We start from the raw sequence: 18,110 nt of genomic DNA, 5'->3' as shown, positions 1-18,110 counted from the left end.
AGTATTGCAAACACTTATCTTTTCTAGCACTGACTACTGCAAAGCACTCTTACTAGGACTCCCAAGCACATCGATAAGACCACTCCAGATACTTCAAAATACTGCAGCCAGAATACTAACGGGAAAAAAGAGGAGGGACCATATAACCGAAACTCTAGCAGACTTACATTGGTTACCCATCGAATACAGGATAAAATACAAAGCCTTATGCACCATACACAAACTAATATATGATAAAGAAGCAGACTGGCTAAACACAGCCTTACGAGTACACGTTCCACAAAGAAACCTCCGCTCAGCAAACAAAGCACTACTAACAATCCCTTCAGTAAAGTCAGCAAAATGAACCCAAGTGAGAGAAAGGGCTTTATCATTGGCTGGGCCCATACTATGGAACACGATGCCCCCTGAACTCAGATTACAGAATAATCTCAAAACTTTTAAGAAAAATCTAAAAACATGGCTCTTTAAAAAAGCCTTCACTAAAGAGTGTGGAGGGTAGAGAATGAAAGTACAGGGTAATGCAGATGAGAATGAATTTACTCAATCCTGCTTTTAAGAAGTAATATTTCAAAGCGATAGTAACTCAATAATATACCTGGACTTGACCAACATTACTCAAATAATGATTTTATTTATGAAATTGTAACCGAACTTTATTGGCACCTGTTAGAATGTAAGATATCCTACATTTACTTACCTTAGTCTATGTGCCTATTTGTAAACCGTTGCGATGGTATATAACTTAGCGACGGTATAGAAAAGTTTTTAAATAAATAAATAAAATTATAGCACTATTTTTAAATCAGTCTGAGGCGAGGGCACTACTTATTTGTCCCACTTCGTTTCAGTTTGCCACCTATCTCAATGTCTACACTCTGAAAATGATTGCACATTGACTATTCCTTCTTTTAAGCATATTCGTCTGGCCACAACACCTGCCCATGCCTTTTCAGCCTTTGGGCCATCATTATGGAATTCATTTCCTCGTGATTTGCATATTATCGATGACATCAAGGTTTTTCACAAACAATTAAAAGCTTTATTGTTTACTGAAATCTTTCCTAATTTGTGGATTTATGTAATTTATCTTCTGTTTTAAAATGTGTGTTTTGGTGGATTGTATGTCTGTTTTTAAATATTAATTATGTGAACCACTTTGCACTATTATATTGAGTAAGCGGTCTATAAGAATTTTTAAATAAAAAGCAGAGGGCAGACCATGTGGTAATCTTACTGAGCCAGTGATTGTATGGCTTCTGAAAGATTATGCTTGAGATTGAGTAACTCTGAAATGTATTATAAATGCATCATTAAGAAATTTTCGTAAATCCACCTCATTTAAAAACATCCTAATTTAGATGTTCTTGATATAACAAACTATAGATCTGTTTCTAATATGCTTAATTTAGGAAAATTAATAGAACGAACTGTGGTGACCCAACCTGGTGAATTGGTTGTGGAGAAAAATGTGGGGGGGTTTTATCAGAAAGGATTCTGAAACTGACATAGTAATTTCAACTCTCAGAAGAAACTTAGATCAGGTCTTAGATTTGGTGATTTGTTTAGTCTTATCTGCTGTTTTAGATACCATGGACCATGAAATTCTCTTGCTACATCTCCTATCCTTGGTGTCAGTGGAGTGATGTGGAACCGATTGAAAACTAAAAAAAAAAAAAAAAAGATAGATTCCAGAGCATGCAGTGTGGTATTATTTATTTATTTATTTAACACTTTTTTTATACCGACCTTCATAGTAATAACCATATCGGATCGGTTTACATTTAACAAGGGTATAACTGGCTCATAACTAAAGTAAGTTAAACAATAGAGATGAATAAGGCAAAGTTACATTCAACAAGGAGAAAGAACTTGGAGGCTTATGTAGCTGGAAGGAAGTAAAAGGAGGTGATAATCAAGAAAATACAATAGAGGATACGGGTTAAAGCATAAGGTGCTTTAACCTGGAGGTGCCATAGTCCATCGTTCATGAAGCTCAAAAATCATCGTCCAAGTAAGAGAAGGGTAACTAGTGATTGTCTGGGGGATCCCCAAAGGCTTGGTGAAAGAGCCACGTCTTGAGATTTTTTCTAAAAGTTAAAAGGCAGGGTTCCAGTCTGAGGTCTGAAGGGATCTTATTCCAGATCGATGGTCCTGCGATCAAAAACGCTCGGTCTTTGGTCGAGGAGAGGCGTGTGGCTTTAGTCGGGGGAAATTTCAGAGTTCCTTTGTGAATATCTCTAGTTGGTCTGTTGGAGGAGTGTAGATTGAAGGGGAATTCAAGATCGAGTTGAAGTTGATGGTGGATGAATTTGTGTATTAGGGTGATTGATTTGTATAATATTCTAAAATTCACTGGTAACCAATGTAGGTTTTTGAGAATGGGAGAGATATGTTCACCACGGCTGGTGTTGGTCAGCAATCTCGCTGCGGCATTTTGTATCATCTGCAGTGGTTTGGTGGTTGATTTGGGGAGGCCTAAAAGGAGGGCACTGCAGTAGTCGATCTTAGGGGTAGATTTTAAAAAGCATTTACTCGAGCAAAACTGGTTTTTGCTCGAGTAAATACACTTTACTCAAGTAAGTGGGCTTTTCAAAATTGCTACAATATATGCCATTGAATTGTCCATAGGATTTACTCAAGTAAGTGCACTTTACTCGAGTAAATAGCTTTTGAAAATTGCTACGATAGTATGTCACATTTACATGCGTAACTCCTTTGAAAATGACCCCCATTGTGAATAGCAGGGCTTGGAGGACTGTCCTGAAGTCATAGAAAAATAGGAGTGGTTTGAGACGTTTTAGAACCTGTAGTCTGTAGAAGCATTCTTTGGATGTGGTATTGACCATTTTCTTTAGGTTTAGTCGATTTATCTAGAATTACCCCAAGGTCTCTGACATGAGTATGGGTGATGTGGGAATTGTGTGGGGATGAGGGGAGGAAGTTTTCTTTGTTTGACGAGATGAGGAGGAGCTCTGTTTTTGAGGCATTGAGGACCAAGTTTAGACTGTTGAGAAGACTGGTAATAGATAAGAGGCAGTTATTCCAATTGGAGAGAGCTTTTGAGATAGAATCTGTTATTGGGATTAGAATCTGTACGTCGTCTGCGTACAGATAATGAATTAGATTGATGGACACTCTACCTGGGCAACAACAAGCTAGTTTGAGAGAACATTGCCCAAATCTCATCTTGGAGTGAGTTTCCTCACTCCGAAGGCCCTCAAATCTTCACAAGAGACCACTGTTCTGTTCGTACGTCTCATGTTGAATGTGAAAGTGGCCCCCAACCCCCTACACTCATACCTAATCCCCACCTCGAGTTACTAGGTGAGCCTCTCATAGGGATACAAATAGCTGTCTAGGTAAGAGACACTATAGCAAGTCTCTCTCTCTCTCTCTCTCTCTCTCTCTCTCTCTCTCTCTCTCTCTCTCTCTCTCTCTTTCTCTTTCTCTTTCTCTCTCTCTCTCTCTCTCTCTGAAACAGGCTGTCGTGAACCACAATACACCTTTACCGGCCTCTAGCGCACAACGTATCGCGAAGGAAAGGGTTGTAGCTATTGGCCGCGTTAGGAGCCGCACTAACACTGCGGCTGTTTCGCCGCACACGATAACTCTTTCCCTACTTTACATATGCTCCGCCCCAACTCCGCCCCGTTAGCGCGATTTGCGGAATTATCTCCTGTGGTAACTCCTTGGAAAATGACCCCCTTAGCTGGATAAGTGTTATCCAGCTAAGTCTAGATTTGCTCAATAGTAGGTCTAGACTTATCCAGTTAACTTATCTGGCTATGTATCAGTATTGCTATTTAGCCAGATACGTTATCCAGCTAAGTAGCACCACCCCGATCCGCCCACTTTTTCTCTGGCTAAAAGACAGCCAAATAAGTGACTTATCCGGCTATCTAACAGCTGCTGAGTTTATCTGGATATTCAGTGGCCGTTAGATAGTCAGTACTTATCCAGCTATCTCCCGTTTGAATATCAGGTCCTCTGGAGTTTTGCCTTTTTATGCAGATGATATCTATATCTTTTGGAATTAGAAAAAGACCAGAAAGATAGGTTGTGAGAATAAACAGATTGCCGTTCATAGATAAGTAAATGAATGACAATTAAATTGCTCTGAGACCTTTAAAATGTGAGGTTTTGTGGGTTAAATGATCTGTAATTAATTTTCCATGTCAGTGAAAATAGAAGGGCACTGTGTTGTGGCCTAGTCTGAAGTAAAGGTCCTGGGGGTGGTTGTAGATTCAGTTCTTTCTATGCAGACTAAAATTAATAGTACTATAAGGTCAGCGTTTTACCAATTACATTTAGTAAGATATTTTGGCCATATATATCTCATGACAGTTTCATGCAACAGTTATTAGTTCAATTGACATCTATAATTTGTTATATTTAGGTCTTCATCAGCCAGTTTAAAAGGTCACAATATATGCATAATACGGCCACCTGGAATCTTATGGATTTAAAATTGGATTGCTACATCACTACTGTTTTAGATGCTCTGTATTATCTTCCAGTCAGAGTAGAGTTTAAAATCTTAATGTTTTTTAAATGTTCTTTTATGTAAGGTCTTAATTATTTAAAAGATAGAATAGCTCGATATATTTCAGCCACAGGAGTTTCACTGTTCAAGAGTTATTAATGAGTACTCTTAAGCATATCATTATAAAATATGTGGAAACAAAGAAAAGAGCACTGTTAAGAACTGGCATTGTAAATACAATGCCTAAGTATCTGTATCCTACTGTAGATTATCCAACATTATTGGATGGGTTCTCTGTTGACAAGCAGGGCGGTCAATGGAGAAGCCACTCAGTGACGACATGGGTGAATTTATCCAACAGTGCTGAAAAGACCATTCTCTCCTAGCTCAAGATGTTTTTGCTCTGAAAATGTTGGGAGTTCCCACATGTGCATGCGCTGTCTCATGAGCCCTTCAGTCTTTTTTTGTCTGAGCTTGTGCATAAAAATGTAGCCTCTCTATTAATCTGTTTAGTGCTTTATAGTTTCTTTAATCATTGCAGCAGCCCCTCAATAGCACTTTTCAGAATTAACCAAAAAAAAAAGGAATGTCTTGCTCCAAGAAGGCCATCTATGGTGGCTTCAAGAACATAAGAAAATGCCATACAGGGTTAGACCAAGGGTCAATCAAGCCCAGCATCCTGTCTCCAGCAGTGGCCAATCCAGGCCATAAGAACCTGGCAAGCTTCCAAAAACTAAGTCTATCCCATGTTACTGCTGCTAGTAATAGCAGTGGCTATTTTCTAAGTCAACCTAATTAATAGTAGGTAATGGACTTCTCCTCCAAGAACTTATCCAATCCTTTTTTAAACCCAGCTACACTAAATGCACTAACCACATCCCCTGGCAACAAATTCCAGAGTTTAATTGTGCGTTGAGTGAAAAAGAACTTTCTCCAATTATGTGCCACATGCTAACTTCATGGAGTGCCCCCTAGTCCTTCTATTATCCGAAAGTGTAAATAACCGATTCACATCTACTCGTTCAAGACCTCTCATGATCTTAAAGACCTCTATCATATCCCTCCTCAGCCGTCTCTTCTCCAAGCTGAACAGCCCTAACCTCTTCAGCCTTTCCTCAAAGGGAAGCTGTTCCATCTCCTTTATCATTTTGGTCGTCCTTCTCTGTACCTTCTCCATCGCAACTATATCTTTTTTGAGATGCGGCGACCAGAATTGTAGACAGTATTCAAGGTGTGTTCTCACCATGGAGCGATACAGAGGCATTATTACATCTTCTGTTTTATTCACCATTCCCTTCCTAATAAGTCTTAACATTGTTTGCTTTTTTGACTGCTGCAGCACACTGAGCCAATGATTGTGAGTAGCTGAAAGATGTCTATCACTGATGGCCATAATATTTGTTATAAATATCCAGGGCCAGACCCTGATGCAGCAACCCACTATGACTGTGGCTGAATGTCACAAAGGTCTCATAGGAGTAGAAACTTGAAGATGGAAGAACTTTGCAAGTTGTTCCTCCTCTCAGAGTGGGGCCTCCTTGCCATCCCTCTATGCCAAGCTGGGCAAGAGCTTCTTAAGCAAAGCTCTCCCTTTGGTAGCACAGGTTACCAGATCCACCACTCCACCAGGATCAAGCGAAGTGCAGAAGCATCACAAGCAAGAGTCTTTTATCAATTTCACTGGCCCCACAGGGCTCATCAAAGCATAAGAAATAAGTGTCATGGGTCAGAACTGTCAGTGCTGCCAAACTTGAGGTTGGGATCAGTTAGTTACGACACCTGTTGCCATTGACTTACCAACCCTTGTTGTACTCCTATTGATGCATAGAGCCTTAATTCTTCTGACACAGCTATTCACTCTATTGACAAATATAACCTCCAGATTCATCAATGCTTCAGTCACTGGTGCAATCGGAGCATGGATCCCCAGCTCCATTGGTGCACTCAACACATTCCAGGTGGGAATGATGGACTTTGAGGGTGATTAATTGCACTTACCTCCCTCCATCTTGTCATCCTTGTCTCCATCCCATCTCCTTGAGCGAAGACTTCATTTGAAGATGCCAGATCCAATATTCTCCATGGTGCCTCTGTTCTGCATGCATCCCCCATTTCAACAAGCCCATTTCATTAGGAACAAGCCCAGTGCAACAAGCCCATGCTAAGCCTGGGCCTAGGTTTTTATTAATTTGACCCTCAGACCGTGCTCCTTTGGTAGAGGGAGGATTCAGTTTTTCTAATAAACTTCCTGGAGCTAAGGGCAATCCTCAGTACTCTAACAGTTTTCAGAGTTTAGTTGGCCAACCAAATTGTCCCAGTCCAGATAATTAGGTAGCCATATTATACCTAAACAAGCAGGGAGGAACAAGGAGCACACCTCCTGTGTTGAGAAGCTGTCAGTGTGGAACTGGCCTATCTTGCAGGGATGATCCTCAGAGCTAAATATCTGCCAGGCAAAAGGAATATCCTGGTAGACAAACTGAGTTGGTACTTAGAACACCACATATGGTCCTGAGGCACAGAGGGGTACAAACCAAATATTCCATGTATGGAATATAGAAAATAAACTAGTCTTGGAAATCTTCTTCTTAGATTAGGGAAAAGGTCTTCTTTTCGCATATTCTCCTATTCATGTAGTGGCAAAAACTCTCCTAAAACTCAGAAAAGACCTAGGAATTATGATTTTCTTAGCCCCTATTGGCCAAGATTGATTTGGTTCTCACTCAGAGAGTTATCCTTGAGGGAACCAATCTGGTTGGGGAATTCTCCATTGCTTAACCAGAAAATACTACTTTATTCCTGATGTCAGTTCCCTAACCTGTACAGCCTGGATGTTGAGAGAATAACAATTGATTTCCTGCATCTGCCTGATGATCTCTCTCATCCTCTTCTGGTTTCTAGGAAATATTCCACCAAGAAATGTTATAGCTTCAAATGGTGGAAGTTTGCCCTCTGGTATGAGGGGAAAGACCCTAGAACCTTTACTCTGTGCCACACAAAAAAATGCTTGAATACCTTCTCTAGCTCTCAGAATCTGATCTCAAGATTAACTCTGTTAGGTTTTACCTTAATGCCATTGGTGCTTATCACCACCAAATAGAAGGTTACTCCACAGTAGCACAGAATTTTCCTCCTGTGCAGAATTTCCATTTTCTGTGCAGAATTTGGAGCAGGCCTCTGTGCGCTGCGAGTGCAACCCATCCCACTCACGGCAAAGATGGAGCAGGCCCTGGTGAGAGTGAGTCTGTGTGTAGAGGTGTGTATGTGTGAGATATTGTGAGGCTGTGTGTAGAGGTATGTGTGTATCAGAGAGCATGTTTGAGGATGCTTGGGTGTGTGTGCTAGAGAGAGAGAGCCTATGTGAGTAGATTGTGAACGAATGTGTATGAGAGATTGGGAGCTAGTGTGTGTGTGTATTTGAGGGAGTGATGGTGTTTGATTGTGAGAGAGGGAGCATGAGTGAAGGTGTGTGTGTGTGTGTGAGAGAGAGAGAGAAAGAGCCTATGTGAAGGGATGTGTGTGTGAGAGAAGGAACTTTGTGTGTAGGGGTTGTGTGAGTGTGAGAGAGAGGGAGCCAGTGTGAGGATGTGTGCATGAGAGAGAAAGGTAACCTGTGTGAGGGTGTGTGTACAAGAGAGAGAGGGAACCTGTGTAAGGGAATACATGTGCAAGAGAGAGAGGAGCTCTTGTGTATGCAAGAGAGAGAGAGAGCCTATATGAGGGGGTATGGTTGTCCACGAGAGAGAGGGAGCCTGTGAGAGAGTGAGGGATAGAGGTAGGCTATGTGAGGGGTAGGACTGAGAGAGGGGTCAAATTCTGGAAGTGGAAATAAAGTGGAAGGGGTTGCGCATAGAGAGGGAGGGGAGAGATAGTGGAGGGTGGAGGAGTTGGGGCTTGAGAGGACAAAGTGAAAGGAGACTGACCAGGGGAATAGGGAGAGAGGGTAGAAGGGACACTCTTACAGTATACTTCTAGGGAGCACTTTTTTCTGTATAACATTTTAAATTAATTACTTACTGTCATGTATATGGTATTATTTTGACCAATATAAAGTATGCAGAATTTTACATTTTTGTGTGCAGAATTCCCCCAGATAAACCCATCTGGTACCTCCAGGTTAAAGCACTTTCAAGCTTTAACCCGTTCTCTCTATCGTATCTTTCATAATTAATACTTGCCTTTATCTTCCTTCCAGCTTGTTTTTAAGCTTCCAAGTTCTTGACTCCCGTTGATTGTAACTTTGACTTATTCCTATCTATGGTTATTTATTGTTTACCTGAATTGTTCCTTCAGTTATACCCTCTGTTAAATGTAAACCGATCCGATATGGTTATTTACTATGAAGGTCGGTATAAAAAACTGTTAAATAAAATAGAAATAAAATCTTTGTACAGCCTTTAGTTGTTAGGTTCATTTGGGAGTTTGCTTTTATTGAAGCCGCCTATCAAACTTTCCACTGTGTCCTGGGACCTCAGCATGGTATTGACCCAGCTGACGAAAGCTCTGTTTGAGCCATTGAACTTCTGAGGTTAAAGTACCTTATTTGGAAGATAATACTTTAGGAGTCAATCACTTCAACACATAGAGATAGTGAACTACAGGCCCTAGTGGCTTAACCAATTTATGCCAGATTTTTCAGTAATAGCTTTTCAGAACCTCACATCCCTTAACAGAAGACACGAGAGGTAACCTGCACAGAGCGGCAATTACCCTAAAAAAAACTTGCTGGGCAGACTAGATGGACTTAGATTTTTTCTGCCATCATGTACTGTATTATGTTTTCATCAGACATTGTATTCTACAATAGTGGCCCATCAACAACTAAGTGGGCCTGATGAACTGATGGCAAATCAAGCAAACTCCCTCCCACTGACCTTAGTGCCCTAGAGAGTTTGTCAATTTTTAGCAGTGAACTAATGCAGACTTCCACATTAACCAGTCAGTCAGCCTTCTAAATTCCTTTTCGGGTCACAAGTCCATAAAGATGAACAAGACTTTGGGTTGGATTACAATGAATCTTAGCCTTCTGCCTGAAGTGAACTGAAGTCCTTAGTTCACCCAGCTTTTTGTTTCTTTTGACCCATATAGACCGGGCACTGCTGTAACTAAATGCACACTATCTAATTGGATAGCAGTTTATATCTCTTTCTTTTGTGCCCTGTGGACTTGATTGTAGAAGGACAGGGCAAGACTCATAATGTTAGAATCATGATCACATCATTAGCCCACCTGAGATCAGCCTTCATGGAGAAGATAACTGTGGCAGCAGGTCAGCGTTCGCCCACTGGTTCCCCTTGCTCCCCCTAGGATGTTGAATAACAAGTACAAGGCGGACATTAGAATCGCTTTTGGAATAATATGGTCGCAGCTTTATTAACCATCAATAACAACAGGACCCGGCGCTGAGCCTCAACCACCCCTTTCCCCGCCTCCTCTCATTGGGGCCGAAAGCCGAGCTGAGCCCCTCATCCAGTCTCCCAAAGCCATGGCCAGGACCACTAGTCCTGAACCACTATTAGCAAGCTCTCCTCAGCCCACATCTAGCGATGGGGTTGAAACTGCCCCAAGGCCATAAGTACTAGGGCCTGCCATGTCTCGCAAGGCCCTGCTGGTGGTTTGCCGAGCCCTGGCTCTGGCTCGTGCCCTTAATAAGTGATCTAGATCGATCCCACCCCAGCCTATGCTGAATGCTTTACTTCCCCTGAGGCTCAGACACCCCCCCCCCCTCCCCCCGCGCCAGACAGAATAGATGCAGAATAATGAACGATTAATTCAAGAATGCGAAAATCATACCAAACTGGTAAACCACATGGGGGAGGAAGGCTGGCAGAAGAACTTTGGCTGGTGACGGCAAACGCTAAAGGGCTGATTGCCACCAACTGGCAGGGTTTAAACCCCCCCCCCCCCCCCTGCAAGAATATCCATACAAGGCCAGCCAGCCAGCCAATCAGCTCCCCCTCCGTCACTGCTGGCATCAGCAGGCAACCACGAGGGCCTCTGGGAGGACCTGGCATGCAACGCAGCAACCACATGGCACGCGCCATGACATCGGCCTGGGGGGGTGGGGGTGCCCTTACTGGAGCCGCTGAAAGAGAAAACATCCCCTCCGAAGCCCACGGGATCCTCTGCCCAGGAGGGAGGCAGCAATCCTTCCCCCATTCTCCAGGTAAGCGGGTGAGTCGGGTTCTCCCGGCGGGAGGGAGAGTCACTGGGAGGAGCGGCGCTACGCCTGGCAGGGTTCCAGGTCACCTCACTATCACGGCGCCTGCCCGCCCGCCCGCCAGCCACGCCACATCAGTGAGGCAGCGGCCACCCCTTTTGCAAAGCTGTGACGTAGTGTTACTACCACACAGCCATATCCCATTACTGCTTGGATAGGGACTCCCAATGCAAATGTCAGTCTATCCTGAAAGGTTTCTTTGAAGTTTAGAATTCAGCTCCATCCCCCCAGGGCCTGCTTTTATTATTTCCTGGTTAAAAGCTCAGACACTGGCAAAATGTAGAAATGAGCTGTTGCCAACAAAAGCATTTTTGCCAGTTAGCACTATATTGTTTCTCTACCGTTTTTGTTCAGGGTAGCCTGTACGTAGCTAGGGATTCGCCACCTATGAAGACTGCATATATTTCTTGCTGTGAGAGAAAGTAAAATGTGCTTATCTATAGCAGGTGTTCTCCCAGGATAGTAGCATATCAGTCCTCAAAGAACTCATCAGCCTCCCATAGGAGCTGGCTTCTATTTTTAACACTATATACTAAATTTAGAAGGGGGGGGGGTGTTTTGATATAATGCAGGGAGACCTGCACATGCTCATTAAAGCATGTATAAAACAATAGAAAGTTATGTGATCTTTGCACCAAGCAGGGCTTCGTCCGATGACATCACCCACTTTTGAGGGCTGATATTCTCCTGTCCTCAGAGAGGCAAGCACCTTTTACGTTCCTGCCCATGCCTGGAAAGGTCTCTAAGCTTTTCCACAGCTTCCTAGAATGTCTGATATTGGCGTAGTCAATAATATCCTGTTGCTCTTGGAGAACCCCTGTTACCAGTAAGCAGTTTTGCTATATGCACAATGCACGTTTTGTACAAGGAGGCAATAAGACCTTTGTTCTGAGGCTCCTATTCTATTTCAAGGATTTGTTATTTGCTGTCTTACCCAGTGTGGCTTAGTTACCTTATTTTCAGCATGTTGTTCAGCTGCTGATGTGATCTGTTTTTGAGCTTTTGGCTGGATAGTCTAGTGTGGCATAGGAAATATGGAGAGTAAAGTTTATTACGCATTTATATTAGGTTATGTTGTATCAAGATTTTAAATTTTATTAGGTATGTAATTACATTTGGAATAATGTGTTTAACATTGACTCTGCTGTTCTCTGCTTTGGGTGAATGTTCTGAAAATGTAATTATTTATTTTGTGTAGTATATATAAAATAAATGACTAAAATTATTGCAAAACTAATTATGTGGATGGGAGTGCCTGATTGACCATTTTATAAAGAGGGACAAGTCCATCCTTTTCTAGTCCTGTGAACCATTCCCTCAGTCTTCGAAAGCTCATGCTTCAATAAATTGGTTAGTCTCTAAGGCGCCACCTGCCTCCTGTCATTTTTGCTACATCTCTGAAAATTCCCATCTGCAAGGATCCTCTTGAATTGGGGCCCTTCAGTAGACCTACCAAACCCTCTGACTTCCCTTAATATGCTAAGATGTATCCTGCCCAGCGCCATGGCTCGTTCTTCACAACACACTTTTCTGGGAATGGTGTGGTAGTCTACTTCACTTCTGTTTATACTCTTGCCAATAATTGGTGGTCTCCGTCTTTTAACTCTTCTATACTAAATTCCAAACAGAAGGTTTTTGTTTTTTAGCATTTCTTCTTCTTGCTAGTTCCCCTCCACACATTTCTTCTTTTCCTTTTTCTATCTTACAATCCCACCTCTTCTTTTCCTCTTTTCACCAACATAGTTGATAAAAGTCATCCCTTCTTTAGCTGTCTTTTCTTCCACTCGCACCTTTGCCATCCTGACTACTTTCCTGTCTTTCAGCTGTACTGGATGTTCTTCCATGTGCTTCTGTTTCTGAGATGCCATGTATGTTTTGAATGGTAATTTTTTTGCTATTATGTTTTTTCAGTCATCCCTTTTGTAAAACCATATTGGTCTTTTTTTCTCTCTTATGCTTAAATGTATTTGTAACAATAATCAGAATTTGTTGCTCTTTCTATAGCACTTTAGCCCAGTGTTCCTCCTCTTCACCTGTTTCCTCTCACCCTGGCACCATCCTCTGTAGAACCCTCTACACTAAAACAGTACCCTCATGCAAATCCTATTACGAAACCAAGGGCATGTTTTAATAAGCTTTTCCCCAATAGAAACAAAATGGGAAAAGGCCTTAGTAAATGAGGTCCAAGTGTATTACAGTATTTACATTATAGCATTATTCAACAATTCCTTTCCAGCATATGATGTATTGCTGCATCATTGCTGTATTTGAACTGTTTCGTACACTGTAACTGTTATTGTACTCTATAATCTTTGATAGCTTTTGAAAATAAATTGGCATAATAAGCCAATTCATGAGATGGCTATAGTCATTGTCAATAAGGATGTGCTTTGGTTAAGAAAAAATGAAGGGATGAAAGAAATTAAAGAAGGGGATTATATTTTGTCAGGTCAATGAACTTTCTTATGAACCTTTAATCAACTTTAAAAATATTTAGGATATGATTAAAGTCCTTGTATAGAAACAGATTATACAACTTCTTTTTTATACCCTTCAGGATGCAGGTTTTGGTGGAAGCTTGGTGTACACAAATCCAGAAATAAAACTGGACTCTTCAATGGAATCAGACAGAAAAGAGTAAGTAAAATAAATATACACAGAACTTCCTCAGCAACTATGAACATATTCATGTATGCCGCTTTGACTTCTATTAGGGGCAACAGATATATGTATGCTGCTGTGTTTTACCATTGTCCGGTAGTACACACACATATCTATGTGCTACTATAGTACTGTGATTTTTTTAATGTCATGTACTGACATACATGTATGTGGGTAGGACTCACCGTTGTTGCATGCTGACACATTACATGTATGCCGTTATGACTTAGGTCAGGTCCCAACAGATGTCTGGCACTAACACACATGCATGCTGCTTTGAATCTTTTTACTATCTGGTGTTGTCACATCCATATGTGCCACTGACACTCCCAGTCTCAGATACTGATACAGGTATACTGCCATTCTCTGAAATGGTTTCTGGCTGAAGTGTAATCGCTCTCCTCCCAACTCACTTCTCCTGAAGTCAACTGGAGCACTAGTTTGCAGAGAACATTCAGTTATAGGTAGGGCTTCTGTTTAGTTGTCTGTAAATTGTAGAGTTGAAGTATTTATTTTCTAGCTAATTAGGGATTATTTGAGTCTATAAAAAATCTGTTTGTATTGGTGTTTTTGCAGCACAGATGCTATTGCTACTGAATCAAATGCATACATTTCTACTCCTGGGGGAATTCTGTGCAAAAAACTTTAAAAATCTATGCACAAAAACTTAAAATTCTGCAAATTTTATATTGGTCAAAATAACACAATTTACATGACAGTCTTTAAGGAATTCCAAAAAATCTTTAAGTAATTACATTTTAAATTAATACACAAAAAAGTTATTACTTCAAGATGCAGAATTTTAAATATTTTGAGCAGAATTTCCCTAGCAATTCATTGTAATAGTGTCCTTTTCACTCGCTCTCCCTACTCCCCTGGCCACTTTGCCCTCTCAGGCCCCAACTCCTCCATCTGCCAGTATCTCTCCCCTCCACCTCTATGCTCAACCCCTTCCATTCTATTGCCACTCCCAGAGTTTGACCCCGTTCTCAGTACTGCCCTTCACACAGGCTCCCTCTGTCACTCCCTTTCTCACACACATGATCCCTCTGTAATACACATACACACACCCTCATACTGGCTCCCTCACTCTCTCGTGCACACACACATCCCCTTTTTCATACGCACGAGCTCCCAATCTGTCACACACATACACACTTCTTCACAATCTCCTCATATAGGCTCCTTCTCTCTTAAACCCACACTCAAGCATCCCCCCCTGCTCTCTTACCTCCCATGCTCTCTCTCATACCCTCCTGCTCTCTCTCACTCTCTCACTCTCCCCTCCCCCACACCCCCTCCCCTCATATAGGCTCCCTCTCTCTGAAACCCACACTCAAGCATCCCCCCCCTGCTCTCTTATCTCCCCTCCTCCCTCTCTCACACACACACATTCTCTCTCACCGGGGCCTTCCATCTTCGCCGTGAGCGGAGCACACTCCGTTCACGGCACACGGGGGCCTTCCTTCTTCGCCACGAACGGAGGGCATGCCGCTGTCTCCTCTGCTATTTTCTGCGCAAATTCTGCACTTCGCAGTAGCGCAGAATTCCCCCAGGACTACATTTCATAATACAAATGTTCTGCCGTAACAAAAACAATACGCACATTCCTCCCAGAATCCAGCAACAGCGCTTGCATTCCCCCAGCCTGCCAGCACATGCTCCCCATCTAGCATGCTCCCCCCGATACACTTTTCCCCACACAAGCTCAGCCCCAACTCACACTCTCACCATCAATCTGTCCTCAATTTTCTCCCCACCTCCGTTTTTACCCCTCTCAAACTCGCCACCCTTACTCACTATGGCCTTACCACCAGCTCTGATGCACCCCATGGGGAACCGCTGTGCCAACAGCAGGGGGAGGAAAAGGCACAAAATCAGAGTGGAGGATCTAAGGCAGGCAAGGGGTGAGACAATACTAGATGAAGTGGTGTGTTTATCCAATAAACATTTATTTTATATTTTGGAGAAGGTTTACCAGTTAAAACCTAAAATCAGAAGCCCTAATTATAGGTTTTTATTTTTAAAAAGTAGTGTGGTTGCCAGTTTAGTCCACTTGAGATTTGCATAAAGATTAACAAATAAAATGTCTGTTGATCAAATCTCGATTTTTAGCCTAGTTTCTTACAGGAAAACCAACCTTATAAGATCGTCGTGTCTGTCCCCTCTATCAATGTGTTTTCTCCTAATAACTTTTGAACCATTCATCCAATTTCATGTAAATGTCTTTACAAAAGAAGGAAATAGGCATCAAACATCTCCTTGGTATTGGACTAATTTTATCTTTTGTGACTAACTTTTGAAATTTCTTTCATCAGATCCTTCTGAAAAGCTAGCCACAAATTTATTAGATCATGTATTTAGTTAAAAAAAAACCAAACAAAAAACTACCATTGTAAGATTTTGTCATCCTTACTTATACATTTCAAAAAGAGAAAAGACAAGCATAAGAGTGCGTATTCTTGTTAACTAGCAGACAGAAATGTTTATAAAGCATTTGAAAATGTTGGGGTAAGGCTGAGGAGGGTGCAAGGAAATGCTGGGGTCAGACTGGGGAGAGGACAATAAATAGGGGCCTCTGGGGAATTTCAGTGGGTTTCAGCTCATATCTATATATATATATATATATATATATATATATCAAAGCCAATATTCATTAGGCCGGGTAGTGGACAAGTTATCCGGCTAAGGTTAAGCGGATAAATGATCCCATATATTTGGCGAGATAAACGTCGTGCTGAATATGCAACTATAAAGTTGGCTGGCCTCATGTGACCAGATAGCTGGCTACTTAGCTGGATATCTTCAAAAGATATCTGGATAACTAGTGCTCTTTTACTAAAATAAGTACATTAAAATCGTGGGCCTCCCAGCCCAAACCCCCCGTCCTGAGTATCAGTCAACCGCTGCCCCAGCCCCTCTCCCAATCCCTTCATCAGGTACAAGTGAAAAGTAAGCCATGACGCCAGGCCTGGCCCTCCCGCCTCCTTCCATTCCCGCTAAATAAAAATCTTCAACCCCCATCTACTGTCCCCTCTCACCTCCCCTGGCACCCGGTACTTTAACTGAGCTAGTTCTTCCTCCGGGATCACCGAGCAATGCGAGCCCGGCTGCTTCCAGCATCACCGTGATAACGCTGGAACCGTAAATGCATGCTTTGTATATGCTTCCAGCGTTATCACCAGAGTAACGGTGGGAGTGGCTGGAATTCTAGTTACCCGGCTAGAATTTAGCTGGATAAGGGTTGAATATAGCTGGCTATGCCATTTAGACGGATAACTGTTAGGTTATCCGTCTAAATGGCTTTTAAATATAGACCCCCATAATGTAGATAGATAGATAAATAATATGTTTTCACTCTATTGCTTTCTAAGGTCATACGAAGGCAAAAGTTCCTATGATGTCAAGCACGAAGCTGATTCCGAGCGTAGCTTGTCTCCCAAGCCCCAGGAGGAACGACCACAGAGGAAACCACATGTATGTACAAACCATGCTCTGAGGGCAACCTTCAAAAGCAATTTACATGGTAGATAGCTATATTTCTATGGACAAGCTATATTTCTGCCCTCACAGGTGGGTGACCTCATCCAATGGAGTCTGGGTCGCTGCGATGATGACATCGCTTCTAAAGCTTTCATCATGCTTTGGGCATGTGCTGGATCCCCTGAGGGAACCCCCTTAGTTTCACTTTTCTGCAGAGACTCAGTCATGATTTTTTTCAGGTGAGAAAACATTTTGCCGACATCTCAAAACCCTGTTTATTCCACTTGGCTCCCCTCAGTCAGCCGTTCCCTGACCTGTTTTGATCCTCAGCTAAGTTTTTTCATCGAGTTTCAAGTTTTCTTTTTTGTAAAGATACATTTCTATTGAGCAGCATTGGTCAGGCTTTTTTGTTCAAAATCAAGCCTCGATTTTGCAGTGGCTGTTTTTCTCCCTATGTCTGTCAAGGAGAAGAAGGCTAGCAACTTTGCAAGGTGGCCCCGGTTCCAATAACAGATGTGTGCTTTGCCTGCGAACCAACCATGATGTCTCAGAATATTCTGTATTTACGGAGATGATTCCCAAAGGCTGTTGTTCCCACGAGGAGCTTACAAAAAGGTTCTTTGGAACAGATAAGTCCAGGCCATCTGTATCAGAGGCATCAGGGCCCAGGAGCTTCACCAGCTGGAAATGCATCAGCAACAAGGTTGAGCATCAGTAGAGGCCATGGAGATAGGTCATTGCCTGGTTTATTTACTTATTTATTTTAAACTCTTATAGGCTGTACTATTCTATGTCTTTGGCGGCTTACAATTTAAAACAGTCATAAAATTGCAGATGCAATAGTCAACATGCACATACGAATTGCGACCCAAACCTATCCTTGTTGTTCATTACATATTTAGGCAGTTAATAAATTGAACAAGAGTATTGAACTTCTCTTTGACTTAATAGAAGGCTTGTCTAAATAAAATTGGCCTTCAGTTGTTTCCTGAAAGTATTGGCATTTTCCTATTTCCTTAAATAGAGTGGAACCTGAGTCCACATTTGTGGCCCAGTCACAGACAGCAGTTTATCCTGAATTTCTGCAAGTCAAAATATTTTATAGTTTGGGATGTCTAATAAGCATTGGTTTGCAGAACTTAAACTCTGTCTTGGCCGGTAGACTTTTAGAAGGGTTCTTCATTATTCATTACTTTATATAACATACATAAGATTTTTTTTTTTATAGTGAATGCATTCATTAATGGGTAGCCAGTGCAA

At 41.9% G+C, this 18,110-nt stretch overlaps 1 protein-coding gene across 5 annotated transcripts in view; it reads left to right on the top strand.

Moving 5' to 3' along the window:
• LOC115095299 (probable palmitoyltransferase ZDHHC1) overlaps nucleotides 1-18,110 on the top strand; it is a 172,517-nt gene that overhangs the window by 138,369 nt on the left and 16,038 nt on the right. For all 5 annotated transcript variants that reach the window (XM_029608796.1, XM_029608795.1, XM_029608799.1 and 2 more), the window contains 2 exons: nucleotides 13,264-13,343; nucleotides 16,742-16,844. In XM_029608796.1, the coding sequence (XP_029464656.1) occupies nucleotides 13,264-13,343; nucleotides 16,742-16,844 (183 nt within the window). The remainder of the gene's footprint in view (nucleotides 1-13,263; nucleotides 13,344-16,741; nucleotides 16,845-18,110) is intronic.

This window comes from Rhinatrema bivittatum, chromosome 7, assembly GCF_901001135.1.
Source record: "Rhinatrema bivittatum chromosome 7, aRhiBiv1.1, whole genome shotgun sequence".
NCBI lineage: Eukaryota > Metazoa > Chordata > Amphibia > Gymnophiona > Rhinatrematidae > Rhinatrema > Rhinatrema bivittatum.
Note: the sequence above shows the minus strand (reverse complement) of the source record. Positions and strands in the feature narration are given on the sequence as shown.